The sequence below is a fragment of the Spermophilus citellus genome, assembly GCF_964194105.1.
Source record: "Spermophilus citellus genome assembly, chromosome: 15".
Taxonomy (NCBI): domain Eukaryota; kingdom Metazoa; phylum Chordata; class Mammalia; order Rodentia; family Sciuridae; genus Spermophilus; species Spermophilus citellus.
In genome coordinates, this window is record NC_138195.1 from 53,583,846 (window position 1) to 53,611,557 (window position 27,712).

Consider the following 27,712-nt stretch of genomic DNA (forward strand, 5'->3'; position numbering starts at 1 on the left):
CTACCCAACTTAGGCCCACCCCTCTTTCACAACACTGCCCAAGTACATCTGGACGCTGGTCCTAGGCCAGGCTCTGGAGTCTCAGAGGTGGAGCAAAGAAACTCAGAATTTGATTAAGAAGAATGCTTGAGTAGATTCTATGGGTCCAAGAGCTGCCATAAATTCATCTGAAACACGGAATCTGAGTGGGAAGTCAGGGAGGTGAATGGAGGAGCTTTTGGACCTCCACACCAGTAAGTGCTTCCCAGGTGAAGGGGGGAGGGCACTGCAGGCAGAGACCTCCTCTCACCAGAGGGGTGTCAGGCTGCTTTGCTACTTCTTTGTGAGCTGGCCTCATTGTTTCTCTGATCTTTTAAGACTTCTGCTGTGAGTCAGCTAATCCTATCTCTGAAAGGATGTTCCCCCAACCACTTACTTTTCTAAATCAGTGTGGGTCCTTAATACATGAGTAAAAGAATTAACGGGATTAATGAGTGTGGGCCAAACTAACCCATCTTCCTCAGGCTGAGAGAAACAGGCAAAAAACATCCCAAGAGTCAGTGTTCTTGGCTGCCACAGATAACTCTGCCTTGCAAACAGCATTTCAAGGATAAGTTGGAGGCTGGCAATTCTGAATTTGTTCCCAATGCTTGACAGGATGCTCATTAGTACGAGTCCTGAATATTTCCATTGCCATACCAGAAAAAGTAGGGTGAGAAAGTAGTAGTTTAAAAAAAAAAAAAAAAAACCACTATTCGATCGCGGAGCACTATGGCACACGCCTGTACCGCCAGGATCTTGGGAGGCTCTGACAGGAAGATCACAAATTCGAGGCCAGCCTCCACAATTTACTGAGACCCTGTCTCAAAAACAAAAGGGCTGAGGATGTAGCTCATTGGATGAGAACCCCTGGGTTCCAACTGCAGTGTGTGTGTTGGGGGGGGGGGGGGGCGAGCGGGACTATTCCCGAAAGTGCTTAAAACTGGAAGGTGACCACCCTTGGCTACACGACAGGTGCTTCTACATCCGATTGGGGCAGTACACTAAAAAACGCTGCAGGAGCTGAACGCTTGTAATCCCAGCCATTAGGGAAGCTGAAGCAGGGGAATCGCACTTTGGAGGCCGCCCTGGGATATTTAGCGAGACCCTGCTTTAAACAATAAAAAAAAAAGGGCTTGGGATATAGCTCAGCGATAAAGCACCTGAAACCCTAGTACCAAACAACAAGCAACACAAAACGCTTCAGGAGCTCGCGTTCACTGACTTCCGGAGTTGTGAACAAACTAGCGCTGTGCGAACCAAGGACAGCCGGGAACGCAACCGGAGAAGCGCGGAAATTCAAGACTGTCCGCAGAGCAGAGCTGAACCGAGGAAGCGGAGCAAAGGCCGGACAGCGGCTCCGCGGGGGGCGGGGCCCGTCACGTGTGAGTGGCGCGGCAGCACCAGCGCGAAACTGCGCAGGCGCGGGGCCGCCCCGGAATCCCCGCGGGGTAGATCTCAGCGTCCGAGTCCCGCGCGAGAGGAGGGCGGGACGGGAGTACTGACGGCGGGTGCTGTGCACAGGGCTCTGTGAAGCCGGTGACGTCCGCAGAGGCGGGGTCGGTCGCTGCGCAGGTGAGGAGTCTAGCGGGGCCGGGTCTGCGGCGCGCCGGGAGCACTTACAGGGTTTACGTCCGCGCTCTCAGCCGGTCCGGCGCGAGCGTGCAGTCCCTTTAGTGGCTGCCCGACCACCCCCTCGGGAAGGGGCTCCTTCCTGTCGCCGAGGCACCTCTGCGTGGTCGCAATCAGTGGGAACATCCCGCTCCCGAGCCCACAACTTGGCGCTGATCTGAGGACGAGAACGCTTGTCTTCCCGCTCTAAGCATTGAGTGCTGGTGGCACCGACCTGCCAGAATATCTGGGACAAAGGACTGCGGCGCGCCCCCCCCTTCCTGGGCTAAGCCTGGGGTGAGCGGCGCGCGGACCCCCTGAGAGGAGGCAGTGAAGGCAGGGTCTCCTGACGGTGCGTCCCGTCACTGTTGCTTGCACACCCACCCGTGCCCCTACAGTTTCAGGCACCTGTTCTCCCTCTTCCAGAGGTTACAAGTCCATGGTTTACTGTTGGAAGGAGTCCAAGTGTAAATTTCAAAACAGTGCAGAGGTGTGGGAATGAGAAGACAACGAAGGACTAGCCTGTCTTCCCCGTTGTGCAGGAGCTGGCAGAGAAGGGGTCGGTGGTCAGAGACAGGGCGAGAAAAGTTAGGGCCCCGCCTGGCGCTGTCAGGAGGTGCTGAGCTGTGCAGTGGAAAGCACCCTCGAGGCCAAAGGATTGACCCGAGTTCCAATCGGGCTGACTCTGCCTCATATCCCACTACACCATGCAGTTTCCTCAGCCCATTGACCTAGACCTCAACTTGGAATTTGGGTTTTATTGTAATGAATTTTCCTTTCAGCTGGTGGATTATTTATTAGAAAGGAAAATAATTAGGATTTAGTTTGAAAAAAGCTATCTGTACAAAGTCAGCTTGTATGCAGTCTTGGATATACCTGTTTTAGCCTGTCCCCGGAGACTGAGAATTGGGAGTCAGATTGCAAACCTTGACTCCTCAGAATATACACATTCATTAGAAACATATGGATAACATTTTTGGGGCAGTCATTAATTGGGAAACAAGGAAAAATTATATATCATATCAGTGTCACCCTTTGTAAGGCAGTATACAAAGCAGCTCCTATGTGTTTAATCTTCTTCTTATTTCATGTCTGTGGGAAGTGATTCGAGAGTCATTTTCATTTTACTGATTCAAGACAGTGCCTTGCCCAGGTTCATACAACTAGTGGGAATTATGTCTTGGGTATTCTTGACCTGGCCTCCTTTATAAGGGTGTACCATGTAGTTGAGACTATTGTTTCTGAGTGGGTACAAAAGGTACAATAGCTTGTGTGGTATTGAGAAGGTTTAGTGGAATTCCAGGACTCAAGCTCCAGGCTTTGTTAGTATCTCAGAAATAAGGCAACTTTCATGCCTCTTTGTGAAAGGTTGGCAGAGACTCTAAGTCTCCCTTGACTGAGGCTTGTGTGGCAAGAACCGTCCAGAGTTGCTGTGGAGGGAGCCAGCCTCATCTCTGAGCTCAGTGACCTCTGGCACAGATTACAGCTAAGCAGTGCCCTTTACCTTCTCTGGCACTATGGGTGCAGAAGGCAGTATGTAGCTGCTGCAGTGTTTGCATGGAGCGTGTGTTGCGCAGTGGGCAGATAGCAGAGAGGTGAGGCTAAGCCAGGGTTCCTTCCAGATCTAGAACCTCCACCTACAAAGCAGGTCTGCAGTGATAGATCTGGAGCAGTTTTTCAGTGTTTTGTGTCCTGCTTCAGATGTCTTGCTCTCATGGGAAAGTAAATGAATCTGAGCCCTGCAAAGAAGAGACAGATGGCTGCCTCACAATTCTCTAGTGCATTGCTGCATTTCACATTGTTTTTAAATATTCTTTATGATAGCCTTTCAAAATACCCTTGTTTTTAAGAAGGTACTGAGGTACAGAGGGATGAAATGACCTCACAGAGTCAGAGGAAGAGTTTAGGTTTAGGGTCCTGAAGCAGTGTCTTTTGAAATATAACCCCTGCCTTCCTATCTGCACCCATATAACTTGATAGAACAGATGTTCTGTCCCTAGACAGGAGACAGCAAGTGAGGGACAGAATGGCTAAGTCATTTGGGGTCTCTGCAGCTTCAGCCTCCTTTCTCAGAGGAAAGGACCTCTCCTAGTTCGTACATTCCTCAGTTTTAGCCACATCCTAAAGTTTCCTGGTAGCTAGTTATGGCTTGTTCTTTGAGCATCTGTTCAAAACTTTCTGAATCTAGCATTTGAGAGGAGGGCTAAGCCAGAGATAAGCAGACAGGCAGGCAGTCCAGAGAATAGAACTGAGAATTGGAGACTGCAACAGGTAGGTGAAAGCTCTTTGCAAGTGGCTATGGTATTGAAGACACTAGTGAGTGGGAGGGCATCTTCTATTGCTAGTGGGGCCCGAGGTGCCCATGTTAACATGTTGTTAAACTAGCATTTTCAAGCTCTTTAGCATCTAGAATTGTCAGGGCCTTGTTACTGTGAGTGGGAAAAGTGTGGATCAGCTTCTTAGCCAAGAATGGGCAGTGTGACCCTTAAGAAAACATTTGGCATTGGTTTATAAGTTATTTGCCAAGGATTGGGCCTGGAAGAGTCTGGTGTTCTCTCAAAGTGCCAGGTTTCCCAGGCCCTATTCAGGAGTAGTCTGACATTCAAATTTCTCTTAGCCACCAATCAGGTTTCAGGCCCTGAGCCTCTTGACTAGATCCCTAACCCCTACAAAGTTCTAGCTCTAGAGACTTTTGGCCAATGGTCGGCTGTTTGAAAACCAGATAGAATAAATGCAGAATAAACAGTCATGGACTGGGATTTTGTAGACCCAAACCCGAGTCACCCTTGTGATCTTGCACTACCTAGTCCCTTCTTTGAGCCTTAGTTCCCTCATGAACTTAGTAAAGGAGGGGCTGAAGTAGAATTTTAAGGGAAGGAGAGGAAGATGAAATATCCTTCCAGCCTGGCACTGAGGGCCTGAGGCAAGGAGGCCCTTAATTTCCTTGTCTCCTGGTCTTCTCTTTCTTCCTTCTGTGCTGTCTGCCCCAGGCTAGCTCCTTCTGAGAAGGGAGGATTCCCTGGGTAGGCTGGGCGAGGCAGGAATACCCTTGATGATGCTGTCTATACTTGTTTTGGACATGAATTAACCCACCCAGTGCTGATGCTTTATTTTATTAATACTTTATCCGTTTCTGCCTAGAGGCAGCTCTTTGAACAGGCAGGAGTTTGGCCTGGGGAAGGAAGAAGTGAGGATGCATATCCAGCAGGAGAGCACTGGTGGCAACTGCCCCTGTGACTTTCTGAAGTGCCATCAGATCCTTGTAACTGCAGTCTTGGGGTATGTTAGAGTCTGGATGTTCAATGTACACCCAGAATGTCTACATAGATTAGGTCAGACCACCCTGCCAGCAAGCAGTGTAGCTAGGACTCAATGTAAGTTCACCTAAATCATAAGTTTAGTGGCTTACTGGTTGGTTTGTTTTTGGCACTAGGGATTGAACCCAGGGACACTTTACCACTTTGCCACATTCCCTTTTTGTTTTGAGACAGAGTCTCACCAAGTTTCTGAGGCTTGCCTTAAACTTTCAGTCCTCTTGCCTCAGCCTCCTGAGTCACTGGGATTGCAGGTGTATGCCACCCCACCAGGCTTAGTGCTTTCTTTAACATCAAGCCATCCCCATCCAAAATTACCTTCCATACAGCACTGAAATTGAATGGTTTCAACCTCACCTCACTGTGGAGTTTAAAATTTAGATTCTTTCATTAGACATGTAACACCTACTAATTACTAGGCTATATGTTAAGTGCTAGTGACACAGGAATGAGTGAAACAATAGTCCTTGTCCTTGGATTGTGCCATAATATCGTGGAGACAGAAGTAAGTAGGTAAAATACATGAAATCCACTTGTGCAGTAACCACGTACATGTGTTTATATATGCATGTGCACTATAATCAGAGGTGAGGGAGCAGTCAAGTGACAGGGTTTTTAGGAAAGAATTTAGAGGAAAGTATTATTTGAGCTTAGCCTTAACAAATAGATAGGCATTTACCTCATTAGCAAGAGTGGGGAAGGCATTCTGAGTAAAAGAAATGGCATGAGCAGTAGCACAGCCTTGCTTGTGGAGTGGTCTGATAAGGATGCTCTAGTGGCCTGGGAGGAGGCCAGAATGGTGGGCTGAAGCTAAGCTGTGGAGGTCTGTGCCAAGAAGTTTTGTGAGAGTCTGAAACCAAGGGAAGGATATGGGCGGGTCAAGGTGTGTTAAGATTGCTCTGCTACAACCTGGAGAAAAACTAAAAAAAAAAAAAGAAAAAGAAAAAAGCAGAGTCAGGCCAAGTTCAATTCTGTGGCTATTGAAGTAGACTGGGTGCAAAATAATACAGTCTTGGGGTTGGATTGTAGCAGTGAAGTCAAGAAGTGGGTAGCAGATACATTTTATAAGATGAACAGAACTTCCTAATTAGGTATGGGGAGGGAGGTTGAAAGGAGATTAAAATGTGACTACTAGTTTCTGGCTTGAACAAATGGGCTAGAAGCTTGTGTTTTTCCCCAAGAGACAACTCCAGAAGAGAAATTAACATGAGCGTAGGTCAGTTTTGACGGGGTACAAAACCTGCAAGTGGAAACTTTGAGTCAAAAGCAGGATTGGGGATTTGGAAGTCAATACCAAGGTAGAGGCTAAAGTGCTGAAGTAGGTGAGATCACTCAGGAAGGAAGTATGAGTTGAAAAACCACTTGCATGGCAGGGAAAGCAAAGGGAGGTAATGAATAGATGCAGGTGAAGGTCCTCAGTGATGCTAGCTGACTTCCTGGGCATGGTGTGAGGAATGGGCAAGGAAGCAGGCTGCCACAGAGAAAAGAAGCTGGCTCTTTGATTCTGTTCAAGTGACATGTGGGCTGTACTAAGGGCTTTGCTTCATTAGTTTTCCCTGGATAGCAGAGGGGGAGTCTGTTGGCACTTGGGAAATGTTATAATCTGCATGACTGTGAATGACTCAAAACTTTGCTCAACTTTTTGAAGAGCTAGGGGGGCCTTGGCGGCTCTCCATTTTTTTGTTTGCTGAAGATTAACTGTTGGCAGCTGGGGGAGCCCCAGGGTGTCTGTGTGGCCTGGTCCTGCCTATGGAGTGACTGAGCTTAGGGGCATAGGCTAGACTCCAGGGCCCCACCTCCAACCCTCCCCCCCTGCCTTCTCTCCCTGCCTGTTCACTGTGGGTCAGCCTTTTTGTCCGCAGATACAGGGGTGGATGCTACACATGGTGAGTGCCTGTTCTCAGGTTTAACCTGCCTGAAGTTTGCGATAGGGACCCTGTAGGGAGGGGAGGTGCCTTGTGGAAGGAGGAAGGTTCAAAGTTGTAAACTGAATAGGCAGGGTTGGGGGTGCTGGTGAAAAACCAAGAATGTTCAGACTTCAAAGTGAGCTGTTTCTGCTGGAATCCTAGGATGTTACCTGGGAGCTTTAAGTACCTGGGCATCCCCTCATTTTGGAGTTGTGGAAAATGGGGCCTGGGAAGGGATCAGCCCAGCTTGTCCTAAAGCACATCTGGGTTGTGCTCTCTACCCCACAGCTTCTAGACCTGAACTGCCTCTGATCTGCCACATCTGTTGTTTGTTTGTGTTCTTATCAACTTCACCTTCTGTGAGAGGAGGATCAGATAAGCTCCATGGGGGGGGAGGGGAGTGATTGAAGACTGGTGGAGGCTGGCTCTCCAATAAACAACTTTGTTATTCTCTTTTAGAGAGACTGACCCTTTTTTAATGGAAAAGGGATGGGGCCTGGGAGAAGGAACATCTGGTGTGTGGTAAATTTCCTTTAGAAGATCATGATTTGACTGTATTTGATGATTGAAGAATAAGTTTATCTTTTTAATTATTTTTAAAGACAAAGAAGATTATGCCTCTTGACTTCCACAGACCCATTTCTGAATGCAGTAGGGCAAGGTGTGACAGAAAGATTACAAGGTTTGAAGTCTTATTTCTGTTGAGCCTGATCCAGGTGGCATTTATCACTACCTGCTGGCTCTGTGACAGTGGGGAAGTTAATGAACTTCTCAGTGTTGGCAGCTATAAAACAGGAGGATTTCTGCATCATAAGACTGTAGAGTACATTAGCCATGTGTATCAAGTGACTCTAAGGAAATTCAGAGTTACTGATCTCCTTTCTTCCGAAGTCAGTGGTCTTAGAGGCCCATGTGGAAATATGTTATTTTATTTAGATATTAAAGCTCCTCCTGCCCACCCTTTTCCTGTAGGTGGGAATAACTATGATCCAAGACTCAGGATCTGCTCAGGCTGTGCAGCAGGCTGTTGCATACACGCTTCAAGATGCCAGGACAGGGTTGCTTTGTAGTTATGGGGGCTTGGCTGAGGGGTTGAACCTGTGCCTTCTCTGGGTATTTCCAGAAATCATTTTTCATGCTTATCATGGGCAGAAGAGCCGGCTGCTGGAGGTCCACTTGGCACAGTGTGTTCATGGAGAGACCTGACTGACCAGTAATCCTAATAATGCTCTGACAGCTTAGTGCTGCAGGGACTGAGGATGCAGTCCACCTCCCCAGAGTGGTGATGGTACCTTCAGCCCTGACATCTGCCCCAGTCAGTCTCCTTCCCAGGTTTAGTCAGTCCTTCCATCCTGCTTCTTGTGTCCTACACTAGCTCCAAAGCCACTTCTCCATGCATCTGTGGCTACCCAGACTGACTCTCATCCCTGTACTGCCATAGCCTCATGTTCATTCCCTGACTCGACTGCTTTACCTTCTAATCTACTTTTCTGTTATTTGTGTGCCAGGCCTGCATCTCCTTGAGGATTGTTTATCATTTCATTTTATATCGTTCCAAATTGTCATATATTAAATAAGGTCAATGCTGTATAAATGTTCAGAAATAATTGTTAAGTCTAGTTGAGTTGAATTCCCATGTTGTATTCTTAAGAAGACAGGCTAAATGTCTGTGGATGGGCAATAGGGGAATGGAGCCTGTTTGCCTCTAAGTGCAACTAGGTTGTATCTTAAGGATGTGGAGCTGACTCTAAGGGTCTCTGAACTTCCTGAATTCATTCATGTACCAAGTCAAAGCAAGTCTATTTGTAGAGTAGATTAAAGCTGGCCTTTGCATACTGAAGCAGAAATGTTTACATCTGATCAGATACTACTCATGATCCTGGATCCTACATACTTGTCAGAAATCCAGAGATGTTTTAGAAATGTGTAAATATATATAGACATTGTTCCAGGCATTGTGGAATCTCAGCAGGTGGTTGAGAACTGTGATTTTCCTCCTGATTATTCTGTGAACTATAATCCAGTAATGTGTAACTTTGCCACATGAAAGAATTGGAAGCAGGCCTGTGAAAGTTTCTTTCCTGTTTGGTCTAAGAACTTGATTGTTTGTGAGTTGTTTTCTTCACCATTCAATTCTGTTGAGTTCATATCAGCACACATTTGTGGTGAGTCCATGTCTGTGGACCACATTTTGAGTAGTATGGTTTTAAGAAACTCCTCTCCAAGCAAGAGTCTCTCACATCAGAGATACCACAGCAGCAACCCCCTCCCTAATTCACATACTGACCTCTCTGCTGTTTTTTTCTTCCCAAGTACATAGATGCCAGATCGTCTTTCTGAAATGCTGTTTTCATTTAGTCACCCCTTGTCAGGAAGTTCTCTTTCGTTTCTTAATTCAAAATCTGGACTTCTGAGGCCGACCTTAGTACTAGTCTGACCTACTCTTTCTTTCCCAAAGTCATTACCACCAAGTTGTAGTGCCTCCCTTACAGCCCCATGGATTTCCAGACTTTTGCTTGGACTTTGGAGAAATTCTGTATGAGTCAAGTCCTGAAGGGGCAAGTTGAGGTTGAGGGTAAGTGAACCACATATACCCCAAGGCCTGTCCCTAGCAATCTAAGTACACAGAATCAGGCTGGGATATGGGAGAAAGGTAGGAGAATAAGTCAGATCCTAGGATGGCATGAGAAGTAATGGAAGGGTAGGTGTTTAAGTGGTTGTCAGGAGAAGGAAGGCATGATAGGGTCCCTAACACTGTTACAGGGGTGTGCTGCTTCCAGGGTTTTCTACCCAGAAGCATAAGGATTCCCAGCTGAAGGGAATTTTACTACTGAGTGTCCAGGCCCTGGCTGGGAATAAGACAGTGTTCCAATAAAATCTCCCTGGGACTCCAGTTCACTTGCAGAGTCCCAAACATTGTGTAGAGACACCTTTTGCTAGGCTACTTCTGAAGCACTTGCTTCTGGGCATAACACATCCCCCCTTAGTTCCTTATTTCCCTCATTCAGCAGACACCATGCAGTTCTGTTCACAGTGGGAAAATGGCAGGTTAGACAAGGTATTTAACAGTTGCTATCTCTTGGTAGTAGGCTTTGGAGGATGTTTGCTTTCTTGTCAACCAGTCAACCATAATTTTGTGTATTGCCTCTTTGCTATTTTTTTGTTTTGTTTTACCATGAGCCTATTGTATTTCTACATTAACTAGAAAATAAAGCTATTCTCAGTTGGGAGAAGTTTGCTGAGATTGTCTGCCTACCATGAGTGGGTCCTGCTGGGGCCTTAATGAATAGAATATGGTCCTTGTTTCTGGGGGATTTTCCAATTAAAAAGGAAAAAAGGTAGGGTAACAAAGCAAGTATCCTCTAATCATGGAAGAGAAAGCTGTCCCTATCTAGATAGGCATAGCTGAGCCACTTGTGTTGTAAAAGAGTATCAGAGTTTGGAGAGGAAAGGAAGGAGTCAAGGGGTCACAGCATGGCAGAGCACTGCAGAGTTGGGGGCCACCACCTTAGACTAAAGGAGAGGGAACAGCAACAGAAGTCCTGAGAATGCTGTCATTTCTCTGTCATTACTTCTGACCCCCTGGTGAGTTCCTTGGGGCACTAATTACACATCTGTCATATCTTCAAGCTCTAATAACTGGCAGGTGGTTAGCAGACCTCATTCCACATTTCTGATCCTGCTTCCCCTCCTCCCTTGGCTTCCTGGCCAGCTGCCTGCCAGAGCCTTGGAACCTTACTCAGGAGATCAGATTCCAGCTGTCCTGTGGAACCAGTAACATCTTCCTTCCTCTCAATCTCCAGAGATGTCTTTCCTCCAGGACCCAAGTGTCTTCACCATGGGAATGTGGTCCATTGGTGCAGGAGCCCTGGGGGCTGCTGCTTTGGCACTGTTCCTGGCCAACACAGACATGTTTCTGTCCAAGCCCAAGAAAGCAGCACTGGAGTATCTGGAAGATATAGACCTGAAAACACTGGAGAAGGGTAAGTAGTCACCCTGCTGTTCTCAGTACTTTTCCAAGGTACTGGCATGCAGGCTTGCTTATTTATTTATTTATTTATTTTTTCTTGAAGAGACAATATAATAACATTAGGGAAAATTTAGTAAACTTTGAAATTACCAACAGTTCCATTTTCCTAACACAGTCATCATTTTTATTCCAGCACTTTCCTTTCCATATGTACATGTTATTATAAAGTTATGATCTTGATATGTTATTTTACCTCTTCTTATCAAAATCATTGTTCACTCTTATTATCTAATTATAATGATAAATCACTTCATAATGTTTAATCATGTATTATGCCATCACTTGGTAAACCTTCCAGAGAGTTTTCTGAGCAATTCCAGGCTTGTGGAATCATCAATGTGCCACCCCTCCCCCCTGCAAAAAAGTAATTAAATAAAGAAGTCTCTGGGTCAGATAAGGCTGAGAAACATTGTGTATCTAATTCCATGTTCCTGATGCTCAGCACAGGACCTGGTGCACAGAAGGAATTTGCTTATTGAAATGGGGAGGTCTGCTTTGCTGTTGATAGAGCATAATCAGCCCCCAATTAGGCAGTACAAGAGAAAGCATTTTAGTGCCACACTTCAGAACAGACATACCTCTCTACCTCCTTCTGGAACACTTTTCCCTCTGGAGTCCATTATGGGCAGCTGAGAGCCACACACTCCCTGTGTATTCTCAGCATTAAAGCTGTAACTCTGTGGGGATTCAGTTGTGCCCAGATGTAGCAAGGAAGTTTGACTGGTAAACACTGGGGCTCATTGACTGTGTGGTCTCCAGATTAGTGTCCTGAGAGGAAGCCTTTGTCATCCATTCAATAAGTGAGGAAGCTTGCAAAGGAAGGCAGTTGTGTGGTTGTGCAGACTCATGGAGGGCCTCTTCAGTAAGGTGTGAGGAAGGCCTGATAGCCTTTGTTTAGCCCAGGCTTCCCAGTCTTATTTGATTATGGACAGTCTTCCCCACTTCCCTCTTCCCTTTTTTGTTCACATAGCCCCCCCACAGGAACATGGATGCCTCTGGCACACTAAAGCATAAGGGTTCATAGCCCCCACTAACTCTATGACCAGACACCATGAGTAACACTTTTATATTCTCTTTTTAATAATCCCTGCTGCCCAAGGTAGAACTGCATATATTTATATGCATTTTGCAAATGAGAAAGCTGAGGTTCAAAGAGGAAAAACGGCTTTCCCATGATCACATAGCTCTAGATTCAAATTCAATCTGATCTCAGAGACAATCTTGTACTACAGTCTTGTACTACAGTACTATCTACCCTAAACACTTCTTTGTAGGACATCTACCCCACTCTATTAATAACATTGCAGTTTACATAACTGAGGTAATTTTTAAAAAAATTTCTGTTGTCTTAATTCCTTTGAATATTTTTATAAGAGTATGTGTGTGTGTGTGTATGTGTATGTATGTGTGAGAGAGAAAGAAAGTACAAGACATTTTCAGTTTGCCTATTTTTCTGACCTACAAAATTGTTACAATGTTAAGCGACACTGGCCATAAAAGGAATGCCATTCTGCCACAGTTTGGAATGTTCATATTTGAAAATGTTTTTATGTGGAGGGGCCTTTGAGTATGTAATAGGATCTGTAAGTGTTATTAACTTTCTTCAGGAAGATGAATAGTCCCTGTGTGAGTGTGGTTCCCCCCCTCCCATGTGTGAAATGCCTGTCCTTGCCCTCTCCCAAGCCTGGTTTCTGACCTTGGCTTGGCTTAGTGCAGATCATGAGCTTCTTAGGGGTCAGGGCTGGAAGGCCAGGAGGAAATACTGAATTTCCTTTTATTTTCCCCTTAGAACCAAGGACTTTCAAAGCAAAGGAACTATGGGAAAAGAGTGGAGCTGTGATTATGGCTGTGCGGAGGCCAGGCTGTTTTCTATGTCGAGAGGTGGGTACCTTAGAAGATCAATTCAGAGAAAAGAATCCCTGCAAGTGGGGACCAGAGCATTGCCAGCCAGGATCAAAGGCCTGTAGGCCTACTGTGGCCTTTTGTCAACTCTGGGCTGTTCTGTTATTTGCTCTGGGTATTTCTTTTGATGTAGATTTTGTTCCTGCTTTTTAGCAACTTGCTGTCTCTTACTGAGGTTAGCAACACATCTGTCTTCCCTTTGATACTTGCAAGCCTTTTACCTTGTGTTGTGACATCTGTGTTCTCCCCATTTAATCCAAGTTGAGGTACAGTTCAGTGTTCACAGTGGGCAGCACAGACACAAACTTCTTGAAATGGGAGGTCTACATTGCTATGGGCATGGTTAGCGCCCATCTGTGATAAAGCTGCAGCACCTGGAGAAGCTCTTTAAGGTGGTATAGAACAGACCTGCTTGTCAGCCTCTCATTAGGGACCCACTTGGAGTCTGGTATGGGAACTGTGGTCTCACAGGATCTGTACTTTGGCAGGGATTTAGTTAGGCTGATGGTGTGGGTTCATTTGACATGAAAAATCCATGAAAGTTGGGACTCGCTGACTGGATGGTCTCCAGGTTGGCCCTTCAAAGGGAAGCCACTGCTGTCTGCCCAGTAAGTGAAGAAGCACAGCAGGGAAGGCAGGAACTGTGATTTCTAAGTCACAAAATACTAGTATCAAAGGAAACATTGCAGTGACCTAGTGCCCCTATGGGTAAACTGAGAGCCAGAATGGTTTGGTGGCCTGCCTAATCTGGTAACAGAAGCACCAAGTTCTGAAATCACTCCTTGCCTGGAAGAAAACTGGGGATCACAGTACTCCTACTCACAAGACCGCCTGGCTTCCCAAGCTGTGGCTTTGGCCCTGTGAAGATTACCATCCTATTCCTCTGGCTGCCGTCTTCAGCCCTGAGGGATTTCCTTTTCAGCCCTGTTGGTCTCTCTCCTAATTGTGTGGTGGACCAGTGGAGAATCCACTTATACCCTGATGCACAGGCTGTCCTGCAGAGTCTCCCCCTCAGGGCATTTTTTGCCTGTCATCCCATTGGTTTCTCCTCATATCTCTTGAAAATACAGCTGGTTGTTACTATTCCCATTTTGCAGAGGAGGAAACAATGGTGTAGACATTGTAACAAAGTCATGCTGTCTAAGGAGGTGTATTAATGTCCTGTTGCCATAAACTTGGTGACTTTAAACAACACAACTGCCTCAGAGTTCTGGAAGTCAGAATTCCAAAATGGAATATGCATGCATTCCTCTTGGAGGCTATGAGGGAGAATCCATTTTTTTGCCTTTTCCAGCTTCCTGTATTCATTAGCTTATAACCTCCTTCCTCTGTTTTAAAAGTTAGCTGGTCAGGTGGTTGTATGTCATTGTATTCCGATGACAGTGACTTTTCTGCCTTCCTCTTCACACTTAAGGACCCTAGTGATTATACTGGGCCCAACCATATAATCTTCTTATTTCAAGGTCAGTTGATTAATAGACTAAATTTTATCTCAGTCTCCCTCCCCCTTGCCATGTAATGTAACATATTCACAAGTTCCAGGAATTGGGACACAGATATCTTTAGAGGCTCATTTTTCTGTCTACTACTAGAGGTGGAGTTTAAACTAAGAGTTTTTGATTCCAAATCTGCAATGCCTCCACACACCAACATTGAAGCCTGTTATGACTTGATCTCTTGAGGCCAGTGAAACCCAGAAGGTTCCAAGAGCAATAACTCTTGCTAATTGCAACCTGTTTTCCTCTATGCTGGTCTGTGCCCTGGCAGAACATTTTTGTGGAACTTAAATTTTCCAAAAAAGATGGGTGGATGTCAGTCTGAGTTATTTGGGGAGGCCTGAGGAGAAAGTATTTGACTCAGTTTCCATTTCACAGCTTTGTGCAGTGACATTCCCAGATAAAGAGCCCAGGAAAAGCAAGTGAAAAAAAAAAAGCTTCTCTTCTCCAACAGGTGATCTTTGACCACATCAGACACTATAGTCCCTCCTCCTGGTTCTTGGGCAAAATTTGCCACTCACTGAAGCTCTTGATAAATGTATTATAGTAAATTCTGCTTCAACTTTTTGTTGTTGTTGTTCTAGAAAATGTAAACGTAGTTGCCACCATACAGCAGTGCATTTGTATTTGAAGCAAGCAGGCTGCATTTAAAAGAATTTCCTGCTAGTCCTTTAATTCTGGCACTCAAAGTGAAAAAATAATTTGTTCTTAAGGTTAAAGCTTTACCATGATCTGTGCAGTATTTACTTATCCACATCAGTTCATGAGGGTCAAGGATGTCTGAACTGCTCAGCTCAGCTACGTTCTCCACCTTCAAATTTTTCCACCTGGTATTTAGCAACCTTCTTTATATCCAGTCATGTTCTTTGCACTGAGGGACCAATAAATGGAACACACAGTTTCTGAATATGAGATATATTTGGGAATTAAGTGACAATCCTCACCTTAGTGGTATCCCACAGACTCAGCACAAAAAAATGTAGCCAAGCAGGGAAGCTATAGAGGACATGCACAGAGCCAGTTGTGGCTCACACCTATCATCCCAGTGACTCAGAAGACTGAGGCAGGAAGATCACAAGTTCGAGGTCAGCCTCAGCAACTTGGCAAGTCCCTGTGTCAAAATAGAAAAAAAAAAAAAAATTGGGGAAATAACTCAGTGGTAGAGGGCCCCTGGATTCAATCCTCAGTACCAAAAAAAAAACCAAACCAAACAAACAACAGCAACAAAAAAGAACATACACAGAGAAACAGAAATAGAACGTCACTCCAGACTGGATAGGCTTAACCAGGGAGATCTTTCTAGATCAGGGATGCTTTTCCAGAGAGTCCAGTTTGACTGAAAAGAGAAAGGAGGTGGTAGCAGGGGAGGGGAGACCACTGAGCACAAGTGTAGAGGCCCTGGGTGGGTGGACTGTGTGGCATGTGTCTGATGGTCCCTTGTACTAGTTTGGTCTAAGGCCAGAGAGCAACTGGAAGATGAGATAGGTGAGAAGTGTCATGGCTGGGAGTACAGGCGACACTGTTATGGCTGCCTACTCCAGGCTGTGGTTGAAACACCCATGAGAGGAAGCTAGCTGTTCTTTCCACAGTGAAAAACACAAGAAGTCTGGACTGAGGATGGCTTCTGATGCCCTTTCCTGAGGCCTAGTGCTCAGCTGAGACAGTCGCATGCTAGGCTGCACAAATACTTCTGGCATTTTGTTGCCTCTGGTCCCTACGTTCAGAGCCAGCCACACTCTGGTGCTATGTAGAGAGAGGTTTGTTGGCTGCAGAACATCAGGAGTTCATGCCCCTGGACCTCCCTATCTTCCACAGGAGGCTATGGACCTGTCCTCCCTGAAACCCAAGTTGGATGACCTGGGTGTTCCCCTCTATGCGGTGGTAAAGGAAAAGGTTGGGACTGAAGTGAAGGACTTTCAGCCTTATTTCAAAGGAGACATCTTCCTGGATGAAAAGGTACATGTCCTGTGAGCTTGTGATACACATACTGATGGGGACTGTGCTCAGCTATGGAGAGTTCTGTGGCTCAGGGTCAATCTAGCATGGAGCTGGAGGCCAGCCTCCCCTTCTGTTACTCTGGACTTGCTGGGGCTCCCCCAGCCCTATGAGCCAGAGCATCAGATGCTTGAAAGTTGCCTTCTTCATTGACTCTAAAACCCTTTCATGCAGTGTGACCCAGGAGGTGGACAGTAGCCGAAGCCCACTTGGGTTCCCCCATCACACAGGTGGACCTTAACACAAACTCCCAACCCTTAATGTATTGCAGCTCTCTTGCTTTCCCCTCCATTCCTCACCTGCAGAATGTAGCATCATTGCAGGTATGAGAATAGTGATAAGGTCGAGTTAGAGTTATTTCTCTAGGTTGGGCCTGTCTTGAAATCAGAAGCTGAACCCAGGGCTGGGAGTTAGAGTACTTTCCCAGCATGTACAAGGCCCTGGGGTTCAATCTCCAGTACTGAAAAAAAAAAAATTAAAAGATGACAAACCTGGCAAGTTTCTTCATGTTCTTGGCAGTTGAGGCTCATTCTGGTGGAGTTGTGTGTGCTAAATGGGGAGAGGACAGGAACTATCAGTCTTTGTGTCTTTGCCTGAGAACAGATACCCTGTAGGGAAACTTCCTCCCTGGAGGGGTAAGCATAAAGACTCTTCATTTGGGGTCTATCTTTCTTGGTCCCTAGAAAAAATTCTATGGTCCACAAAGGCGCAAGATGATGTTTATGGGATTTGTCCGTCTGGGTGTATGGTACAACTTCTTCCGGGCCTGGAATGGAGGCTTCTCTGGAAACCTAGAAGGCGAAGGCTTCATCCTCGGGGGAGTTTTTGTGGTGGGACCAGGAAAGCAGGTACATTCTTAATGTTTCCTTGGGCATCTCTGGGTATCTGTCTCTGATCACAAGGCCCTGATCAGGGACCTAGAATGGGGGTTTACTTTCCCTGTTTGGGTTTTCCTGGCTTTCGTTCCAGAAAACCGGGGAAGGTAAGGTAGGGAAGGGAGGGCAGTGGTCATTTGCCACACACCTGCTGGCTCCTCATAGATGAGTCCATTCACTCTTCACCTTGTGAGACTCTGATCATGTTGCAGACAAAGAGCTTCGACCATGAGGGGATGAGCAACTGTACCAATGAACACAGCTCAGCAGTGGCACTGCTGAGGTCTGAACCCAGGATTTTCTGATTCAGGTTCTGTTTTCTGTGTTCAAATGAAAATATCATTTTATTATCCTTATAAATGTACTTTATTTGCATATTTCCAGGCCATCAAGGATGGAGAAAACTGAAGAGGAAAGAAGGAATAAAAACAGGCCTGATAAGGGAAGGGGCAAGGAGGTTTTGTTGGAGAGAATGTGTTTTTCCCTCTGAGGGTCTTGGTGTCAGGGCTGTGCATAGAGAGGTCACTGACTGTTATGGGCTGTTATGGACTGTTATATGACTGTTATGGACTGTTATGGGCTCTGATTATGAAGATCTAGAGTCAGCATGGAGACCCCAGAAGCAGGGCATGGAAAAGATAGATGAGGAGTCTGTGGGCCCAGGAGTTAGGTGGGTGGGTGCTCCATGTTGGACCCTGGGCTGTTGTGACATCCCCCACCCCACCCTGGAAAGTGGTACCAGCAAAGGCTGGTATTTATATGGAGGGATGGGGCAGAATAGATGCAGTCAGGGCATGGGAGGAAGACCTGTAGACTGGTGGTCTGACTTCTAGGCTGGTCCTTGCCCAGGGGCATGACATTAAAATTTATAGCAAGTGTTGTTTTCTTTCTGTAGAAAGACAGGGTTGATCTACATGGTTGGATCTTACTATCAATATTGATAATTGCATACTTTTCCCAATTTAGAAGAAATCAAAGAGGGAATAGAAATCCTTGGATTTTAGACTTTATTTCTGAGTTCTTTTATACTTCAGTAACTGTTCTCACTTGGCTTATTAGAACTTAACAGTAAGTGTAAATTTAAAAGATAAAACGCAGGAACTCACATTTCTCTAGTTCCAGAGACCCTGCTAGTCCCTGTGCATAGACTAATCTACAAAAGTGATTCCCACCGACCCTGGCCAGATACCCTTATTCTTGGGCAGACCAGGCTGCTTCCTCAAGGACTGCCCCTCCCGTCCCACTCTGGTACTGGGGGTTTCCTGCACTCCTCCCTCCTTGCTTTCTCCTGGCCTCTAGGGCAGGGTTTGGCATACCTGCCAGCCTTTTCTTGCCTAGTGATGACTCACCTGATGCTCACAGGCTGGCTGGCACATTCCTGATGTTGCCAGATGTATTGTTTGCCTTTGTGGGCACTCCCTGGAGCTTCAGGCCCTCCCTGCCTGGTAGAAGGTTAACTGGATTGGCTGAGCATCAGAACCTTGCTCAGTTGTTCTTGGGAGTAATTTTTACAGTCCACTATGCCAGGTACCACTTGATGGGAACTTTTTTCTTTTTTCCTTTTTTTGTATTATTAATACATAAAGCACTCAGTGCCACTTGGTGGCAATTTTAAAATGTTTTTGTAATAATAATCTATAAGGCATACTTTAAAGAAGCATATGTGTGCTATAGAAAATTTGAAAACAGCCAAATAATGGAAGGTGCAGGGAACCATTCTATGAGCTTGACCACCACAGACAACCCATTGGAACAGAGCTGAATGGTCTTTGGCTTTATTTTTGTTCTTCTTTTATTTTTTAATCTTTGGAACTGGTGATTGAACTTTGGTACTGGTGCTCTACCACTGGCCTACATCCTTAGCCCTTTTTATTTTATTTTGAGCCAGGGTCTCACTGAATTATTGAGGCTGGCCTTGAACTTGTGATTATCCTTCCACAACTTCCTTAGTAGCTGGGATTACAGGCATGTGCAACCATGCCCGGGTGGCTTTGTTTTTTTATTTTTAGAAAATGATGAATTAACTAAACTAGATTTTTTTTTTCATTTAGCAGTGTATCCTTAGCATTTTTCCATGTCATTATATATTCTTTCCCAGGGCAGACACCAAGACTTATTTTTACTACCTGCTTTACTCTTTATTGAATAGCAAGTAAATATAATTTCCTGATCTATTCACCTACAGTCACTACACTGAGGTGGGACTTCTAATTTTTTAAGTCTTTCTAAATAATGACAACATATTTTCAGGGTTTTTTTTGGGGGGTGTTGCTTGTTTTGAGGTGTGTATGTGTGTGTGTGTTGTGCTAATGATTGAACCTAAGCATCCTCCACCACTGGGCTGCATCCTTAGCCCTTTTTAAAATTTTTTGTTTTGAGCCATGTATTGCTAAGTTGCCAAAACCGGCCTCGAATTTTTGGTCCTCCTGCCTCAGCTTCCTGCATAGTTAGGATTACAGTTTTTTGCCACCATGTCTGGCAGTGTTTTTTTTTTTTTTTTTTTTTTTTTTTTTAAGTCTGAGTTCTCAGGTGTAATGGGTTAAATAACTTAAGCACTGTAACATACCTCTATAATCTCAGATATTTGGGAGACTGAGGCAGGAAGATGGCAAGTTTGAGGCCAGCCTGGGCAACTTAGTGAGACCCTGTCTAAAAATAAAAACGGGTGGGGATGGAACTCTTGGTAGAATGCTTTCTTAGCATGGATTTTACAAGGCCTTGGATTCGATCACTAATGCCCTCTGTCCTCCCAAAAAACATTTTTTTTTTACCACTTCTTTAGGATTACTTTGGGATATCCTGGTCTTAGTGCATTTTGTTTCATAGTACTGAAAGATTGGCCTCCAGTTTCTTATGAATACTAAAGGAAACCATGGGTCTCCTGCTGAAGACCTGCTGAAGTCTGCCGTCTGAGTTCTACTCCGTCGGGTTTTTCTTTTATCTTCATTCAGTTATCTTCAGCTGCTATGTTCTTTTGCCTGCCTCTCTGTCTATGGACACCTGAGTTACCCTCTCTGCTTTATACCTTTATCATAATTAGCAGCTCCTGGCTTCATGATCCCAAAGTGTTCGTTGCATACTCCAAATCATATGATGTGGCCTTTCTGAGTCACCTTCCCCCAAAGTCTGAATTCCTCCAGGGCAGATGCCAGGCTTTATTGGGATCCATGTTCCTTGAGCACAAGGCTTGATGTACAGCTGGTGCTCCACATCTGTCTCATGAATGAATGACTTAGAATGAGGATTGATATTCCCTCTCGTTTCCTTTTTAGGGCATTCTTCTTGAGCACCGAGAAAAAGAATTTGGAGACAAAGTAAACCCACTTTCTGTTCTGGAAGCTGCTAAGAAAATCAAATCACAGGTTCCAGCCTCAGAGAAAAAATGATCACATGAAACTGCCTGGCTTATCCTTGTTTCCACTGATGTCCCTGAAAAGTTAGGAAACTCACTTATACCACTATATTCTCACTATAGATTATTAACATATTTTAATATAATTTTCTGTTTAGGCCCATTGAGGCAAAATAGGCCCAAAATATGACTGATAAAAAATCCAAGAAACTAGTGCAGATCATTTTAGGTAAGACCTGGAATAGATGAGGCTTAAAGTTGGCTGGTGCACCTCATTACAAACTTATGTGGTATTTGAGTACCATTATTTGAAATGATTTTTATTTTCATGTCTTCAAAAATCTAAGAAAATTTGGGGCTGAGGGTGTATGTAGCTCAGTGGTAGAATGCTTGCCTGTCATGTGGGAGGCCCTGGGTTCAATCCCCGGTGCTTAAAAATAAAATAAAAAGATGTAGGACACATTGATAATGGAGTTAAAGATTAGCGATGTAAGACTTGGTGTGTGTGTTTTCTATTAATGGCTTATTATATAATGTCAAAGTAATACTCAAAGAAATTATGTGTTATGGGATAGTTTGATGAAGGTAAATTATAAATTGAAATCTCTTTTTTCATGTTCTCTATTCTAACCTCATAGATTCGTTTTTCTAGGAGTGATCATCTGTGGCTCTAATAAATTATGCATCAATAATCACCTGTACAAATTTTTCTGACAAAACCAATAATAAAAATACTTACCATAATGTTGTCTGAAAGTGAAAAATTATATTCCCCAGGAGTATAAAGGGTAAGGGAGGCAGGCTGTAGTTCTAATAATGTAAGAGGTTTGAAAATGACCAGAAGTATTCATCCCATCATTCATATTAGTCATTTATGAGGAATGACTTTGACGTTTAAAATCGGTAGCCACTTTCATATTGGTCTTTTAGTCTAATTGGGAAAGTAAGGAAGAGAAGGAACATAAGATGAAATGTGACTTAATACATTAATTTATTATGTTTGAATTTTTTTCTTGTGGGGAGCTCTGCCCCTAGAAGTCTCCACTAAGGCACCAAATGAGCCCAGGAGTATAAGTATTGAAATGAGAATCAAGAATAGAGGATTTATTCAGGGGACCAGCCCAGCCTGGAGGAAGAGAGTGAAGTATGTCATCTAGGAAAGCAAGAACAGAGACTGAGGCTGGGAGTCAAGCTGGGAAAGTAGAAAAGTGGAGACTGAGGATATAGTAGGGCTTGTAGCTCAGGGCTAAGATGAGGTTTGGGTCTAGCTTCAGGTGGGTGGCAGTGCAGAGTTTGTACAGGTCCATACTGGGCTGGGTTTCTGCAGTTTTTGAGGAAACACCCTTAAGTATTCGCTCAGGAGCCTGATCCATGGGATTCCAGCTCAGAATAGAGTTCTTTGATGCCCAGAGGACACTTAACTCTGAAATAGTTCCCTTGCAACTGAAAGAGCAAAGCCTTAAAGCATGCACCAATGGATGCAAAAGTAGAAACCTCATTGTGATCCCTTTTACCGGCTGTTTTCTCCTGGGTCCTCATATGCCTTGTATTCTCTCTCCTGGTAGTATGGAATCCTGGAAAGAGCATTGAGTCAAGGTGGGTTCAATTTCTAGTATACTGTGACCTTAAGCAAAGCTCTGGCTCCAGGCACCCTCATTGCTATCAAGTGGGCATAAAAATTCCTGCCCATTCTTCGGAGCTATTAGAAATCACTGAAGGGGCTGGACATGGTGGTGCACACCTGTAATTCCAGCCACTAAGGAGTCTGAGGCAGGAGGATCACAAGTTCAAAGCCCACCTCAGCAATTTAGCGAGGCCCTTGATAACTTGGCGAGACCTCGTCTCAAAGTAAAAAATAAAAAGGGCTGAGGATGTGGCTCAGTGGTTATGTGCCCCTGTGTTCTATCCCTGGAACCAAAAAAATTATTGAAGGAATGATAAATATTACAAGACAATGCTTCTCCAACTTTAAAATACACGAAAACCACCTGCAAAGCTCATTGAAATTGAGACTGTTGGAAAAGGTGGACACAGTAAAGACATTTTATTCTCAGGTCAGAAAGGAGTTCAATTCTGACCTGTGCAGAAGTGACTGGGAATTTTAAAGGGTGAATGAGGGGGTTAGGAGGGAAATGGGGGGGGGGGCAGTCAGAGAAGTGGAAAATTACAAAGAACTGGTAGGAGGGGTCAATGTGATCAGAGCTTCTGTGACTGTACTGACTGGCAAGTTTATGAAGTTAGGTTTTCTGCCTCTCACAGTGTCTGGGAGTCAGTCCTATATTTCTTGATAATTACATTTCAAAGTGATGTTCCCAGGGCTTTAAGAAATACTCTGGCTCCTGGTTAGTAAAAGATGCATATGTGCCTTTGAGGTATAGAAAGGATTTAAATTGAAATTTTATAAAGTAAATTGTTCCAAGAAAAGGGGAAGTTATGGGCCTGTAGTTAGGTGTTGACTGGAACAAATGGTAGATTCTATTGGCAGCCTTGAACTTTCCCAGACAGGGACTCAAGAGAAGACAAGACCTTGAGACAAGGCCTTCCCAAGCTGGTGTTTGTTCGATTCCTTTCATGTATGCATAGTAAGGGGCTGGTGGACAAAATAATTTTTGCTAAAGGTTTAGTGGTTCTCAAGACTCTAATATAGCAGCCTGAGCTAGGGCCTGAGTTTCCAAATTTCTAACACATTCCAATTAATCTTGATATCCTGCTAGTTCATGCATAATACTTTAAGAAGCAAGACTCTAAAAGAAGACTGTACAAAGCAAAGGCATTAACCTCTGTGGGCTTTGGGCTTGAAAAGCTTCAGCAATGTTTACAAACATTAGCAGTTTTCCCTTTTAATTTATTTGATAAAAGAATTGGAAATCCACAATGCAAACTATTGAGAGAATCCACGACAATATCCTTACTATAAAGCTGGACAATTTTGGACATAAAGTAAAATTACCTGGGAAGATTTTTAAAAACTTCTGATGCCCAGGCCCACTAAATCAGAGTCTTTGGAATGGGACTCAGGCAACAATATGTCTTTAAGCTCCTGGGTGATTCTAATATGCAGTCAATGTAGAAAAGTGCTTAGAATATCAAGTTTGGAAGAATAGCAGTTACATCTGAAGAGCTTTTTCTCAGAACCGGGCTGCCTCTGATCATCCCTGATAAATTCAAGGAAAAACCTTTGGGTGGCAAGTGTTGGGATGATGTGGTCATGGAATGGGGAAGTGGGAACTTTAACTGGATCTGAACCTTCAAGGTGAAAAAAAAATAGAAAAGAGTAGAGATAGGAAAACGAGAAGAATTCTGGTAATTTTTGTTATGCAATTCTATGTTTTTTCCCCAGTATACTGATTTATCAAAAGCATGCCTGCGTTTATGTTCTCTTCCCAGAGTAAGGCATTCCACTGTGATAGGGAGGCATTGGATAGGTGGGTTAGGAAGGACAAGCTGTGGGAAAGAGGCAGTAGGGATTTGTTCAGTACAAAGGATGGAAATCAGAGAGCAGACTGAACACTTACGCCCATCCTCTGACTGCCTTCCTTCCTCCACTAATGTCCAATGGGGCAAGCAGGCAGGTGGATATTTGTGAGGGGAAGGGAAAGAAAATTTGCTCATTCTGATTTCACTTTCAAATACTTAAAGGAGAAGAGTTTGGGGCTGGGGTGTAGGTCAGAGATGGAGAGCTCACCTTGTATATCTGAGGCCCTGGGTTCAGTTCCCAAGCTTGTGTATGCACACGTGCACACACACTTTCTTTTTATTTATTCATTTATTGATTGATTGATACTAGGAATTGAACATGTTAAACAAGCACTCTACCACTGAGCCACAACCTCAGCCTAGTTAGTTTTTAAAGTATTATCAGAAAAGATAGTATTTGATGGGATCCCTGGATTTGGGGAGGAGAACAGGAACATCTGGTCCACTTCCATGTTGCATGGTGGTCAGGGCTGACCACACACACTTTTAATGGAAGGAGTCAGCTCTTTCTACAGTGCAATGAAGGCCCCGGGAGTGGCAGTGTGTGTGTACTGCCCAAAACAGGTTGACGGGACGGGCATCTCTCAAAATATGACATCTGAGCAGACATCTGAAGGAAGTGAAAAAGTGGGTCTTACAAATATTGGACAAAGAGCCTTTCATGGAGAGGAAACTGCAGGTGCAAAGGCTCAGGGGTGGTACTGGGATTGATATGTTCAGTGGAGAGTTAAAAAAGCAAGATGAGCCAAGTGATGCGTGGACAGTGGCAAGAGAGGAAGCAAAGGCGGTGAGATGGTTGGAATGCAGGCCATGTGGTTCTAGCAGACCAGAGTAAGAACTTATAAATTTTACTGAGATATAGGAGTCCTTTGGAGGGTTTTAAGAAGAGTGACATGATCTACTTTTTATTTTTCTGGCTACTTGGAGAGAATAGACTGTTGAGGATCCAAGGTGGCAGCAGTGAGACCACTTAGAGCTGTTGTAATGATCCATTCAAGAGATAATGGTAGCAGGAACCAGGTAGAGCAGGGAGGCCTGAGAAGTGTCAGGTGCTGACCAGATCTGAAGGAAAAACTAAAGAGGATTCCTGAACCATTTGATGTGGAATGTGAAAGAGATGGATCAAGGATGACTTCACCATTTTTGGTCTGAACAGCAACTGCATGTGAATTTTGCATTAAAGGAGAGCAGAAGATGATGGGATAGTGGGAAATTTTAGTGGGCTACAACAGTCCAAAGAATGAACCAGGTCTCAGCTTGGATGCACTGAAACAATGCTAAGATAATCAGCCAGCTCCCAAATTATACATTCAATAGGATGCAATTTGCATGTTTTTTATGACATGGAAACAGCATTGTTGGGAAGGGGGTGTAAAATCCTTACACACACACACACACACACACACACACACACACACACACATATATGAGATGAAAAGACAAGTATGGGATGATAAACAATGTGCAGCTTGGGTTGAGCCCTACTTGGGAGCTTCACACTTTTAACAATCCCATTGCTTAAGTCAGAGCCTATTCCAGTTAAAGTAGAATCTCAGGATTAATTATTACTTTTTAACTCCCTAAGGGATTCTAGTATGTGGGCAAGGTGGAAAACCACTGCCTTAAAATGGAAAACAATTGTGAAATCTTTTAGAAGCAAAAGGAATTTTCCCCTTTTATATCAAAATCTTGGTCAGTGTCTGCTTTGGATTTAGGCAAGAGATACCCATGCTCTAATTTCCATGATGTTCATCCAGGAAACATGAGTAAACACTCCCTAGGGGCAGCTGAACCCAGACTAGCCTTCCACCATCACTTTCCAGTAAAAGGAACTCCTTAGAGAAATGGCTGATTGCAAAGTTGGGGCAGAACATGTACAAGATGAGTCTAAAACATCTTGTCACATCAGATAACAAACAGGCTCTCAAAGACCACTGAGCACTTGTAGAAAGGACAGATTCAAGAGACAAAAGAGGCTCTTGCTGGGCAATAATGGGATGATCTGAGCATCAATGAACATAACTGCACAAACACAGGAAAGCTACAGAAATCCATAAATTTGATGATAATTTTAAGAAGGAAAAAACCTCCAGTTAATATTGAAACCTAGCAAATAAAAACAAATACGATTTACCCTGCCTTTGCTACTTGAAAGTAACCAAGGGTTAATAATAGAAGTTTCTCACTATACAAGTAGTAATTCAGATCCAGCAATACCATATTAGAGTGGTAGTTGCCAAGAGGCAGCCAGTGGGAGAGGCCTGAGTTCCTAAAAATGCCTGAGAGTGCCCAAAAGGCAGCTCCATGCAGGGCTCTGCCCCAGCAGTGATGCCTCTAAAGGCACTCTATCCAGCAAGACGTGCTGGTACCACTTCCTACTCAAAATGTTCTTCCAGCACAGATCAAGTCAGTCAAAATCTGGATCCTATGTCTTCACTTTAAGAGGAGGAAAGTGTTCTCAGAGAATGATGTTTCAAAACTCCAAGTTAGGCAGGTCTATTGGCACATGCCTATAATCCTAGATAGAGACTTGGCAGGAGGATCACAAGTTTGAGGCCAGCCTCAGCAATTTAGTGGCACTCTGTCTCAATTTTTTTTTAAAAAAAAAAAAGCAGGATGGGTGGTGGAGTTATGGATGTAGCTCATTGGATAAGTGCCCCTGGGTTCAATTCCCAGCACTAAAATAATAAATTAAAAAATAAAAATACTCAAAAGCTGGTCAGGAGCAACTTTTGTGATAGAGGGCAAAGAGCTCTGAGGTAAGCCTTCAGAGTTGGGCCACCTATTGCCATGAAATCTTGGGTTGGTGGCTCTCTTCTCTGGGTCTGTGTCTCCATCTGTATCATTCAGGAGGTTCTAGATTTGGCAGCTGTGGGCACTATGGATCCTTCATCAGTGCCAAACCTGGAGTCTAGGTCTCTGTTCATATCCAGTGCTGTTGTTACTAATCTTGTTTTGTGGAACTGGATATTGAACTCTACCACTGAGCTCATCCCCAGTCCTCTTTATATTTATTTTGAGACAAGGTCTCACTAATTTTATGAGGCTGGCCTTGAACTTGTATCCTGCTGCCTCAGCCTCCCAAGTAGTTGGCTATTACTATGCACCACCATGTCCACCAACCCCATCCTCTTTGGATCAGTGGACTGGACATTTCAAGAAAACAGAAATGTTGATCTTGGTCAGGTGTGATGGCACACACCTCTAATTGATGCACTGAGACTGCACTGGGACAAACCTCTCCTTCCAGATCCAGGGAAACTGTTGAGTATAAAATATAGACTAGATTTGCTAAACAGGATATTTGGGTCAAGGAAGTAGACTTCAGGACAATTCTCCAAGTAGCCTTGGATAGACTCAGCTCTCCCAGAATATGCTGGGATTATAGCATCTTGAGAGGAGGAACTGGCCACAACAGATTGGGCTCTGTTCCTATCACCCCTAAGGATGTTAGGGGGAAATTGCTTCCAGCCAACATAGCTTCTCCCCTGAATCCAAGTACTAAAGATTGATCTCAGAGGCACTCTACCACTGAGCTTTATCCCCAGTACTTTTTATTTTTTATTTTGAGACAGTCTCACTAAATTGCAATCCTCCTGCCTCAGCCTTCTGGTTAGCTGGGATTACAGGCATGTAGTACTATACCTGGCTAATAATGTCTATTCTGACTGGAGTAAGGTGAAATTGCAAAATAACTACCCCATGATGCTGCTATACCACTCCTGGGTATAAATC

At 44.4% G+C, this 27,712-nt stretch overlaps 1 protein-coding gene across 2 annotated transcripts; it reads left to right on the plus strand.

Annotated features, from left to right (window-relative positions):
* Positions 1-1,436: 1,436 nt before the first annotated feature.
* PRXL2A (peroxiredoxin like 2A) lies at positions 1,437-21,244 on the plus strand. Of its 2 annotated transcripts, none has more exons than XM_081268689.1 (6): positions 1,437-1,593; positions 10,654-10,833; positions 12,670-12,761; positions 16,094-16,234; positions 16,957-17,121; positions 20,421-21,244. In XM_081268689.1, exons 2-6 carry the CDS (start codon positions 10,656-10,658, stop codon positions 20,532-20,534), a joined length of 690 nt encoding a protein of 229 aa, XP_081124815.1. In that variant the 5' UTR covers positions 1,437-1,593; positions 10,654-10,655; the 3' UTR covers positions 20,535-21,244. The 2 variants fall into 2 exon arrangements, with proteins under 2 accessions (XP_081124815.1, XP_081124816.1); XM_081268690.1 differs by having other exon boundaries at positions 1,439-1,593; positions 10,671-10,833.
* Positions 21,245-27,712: the final 6,468 nt, after the last annotated feature.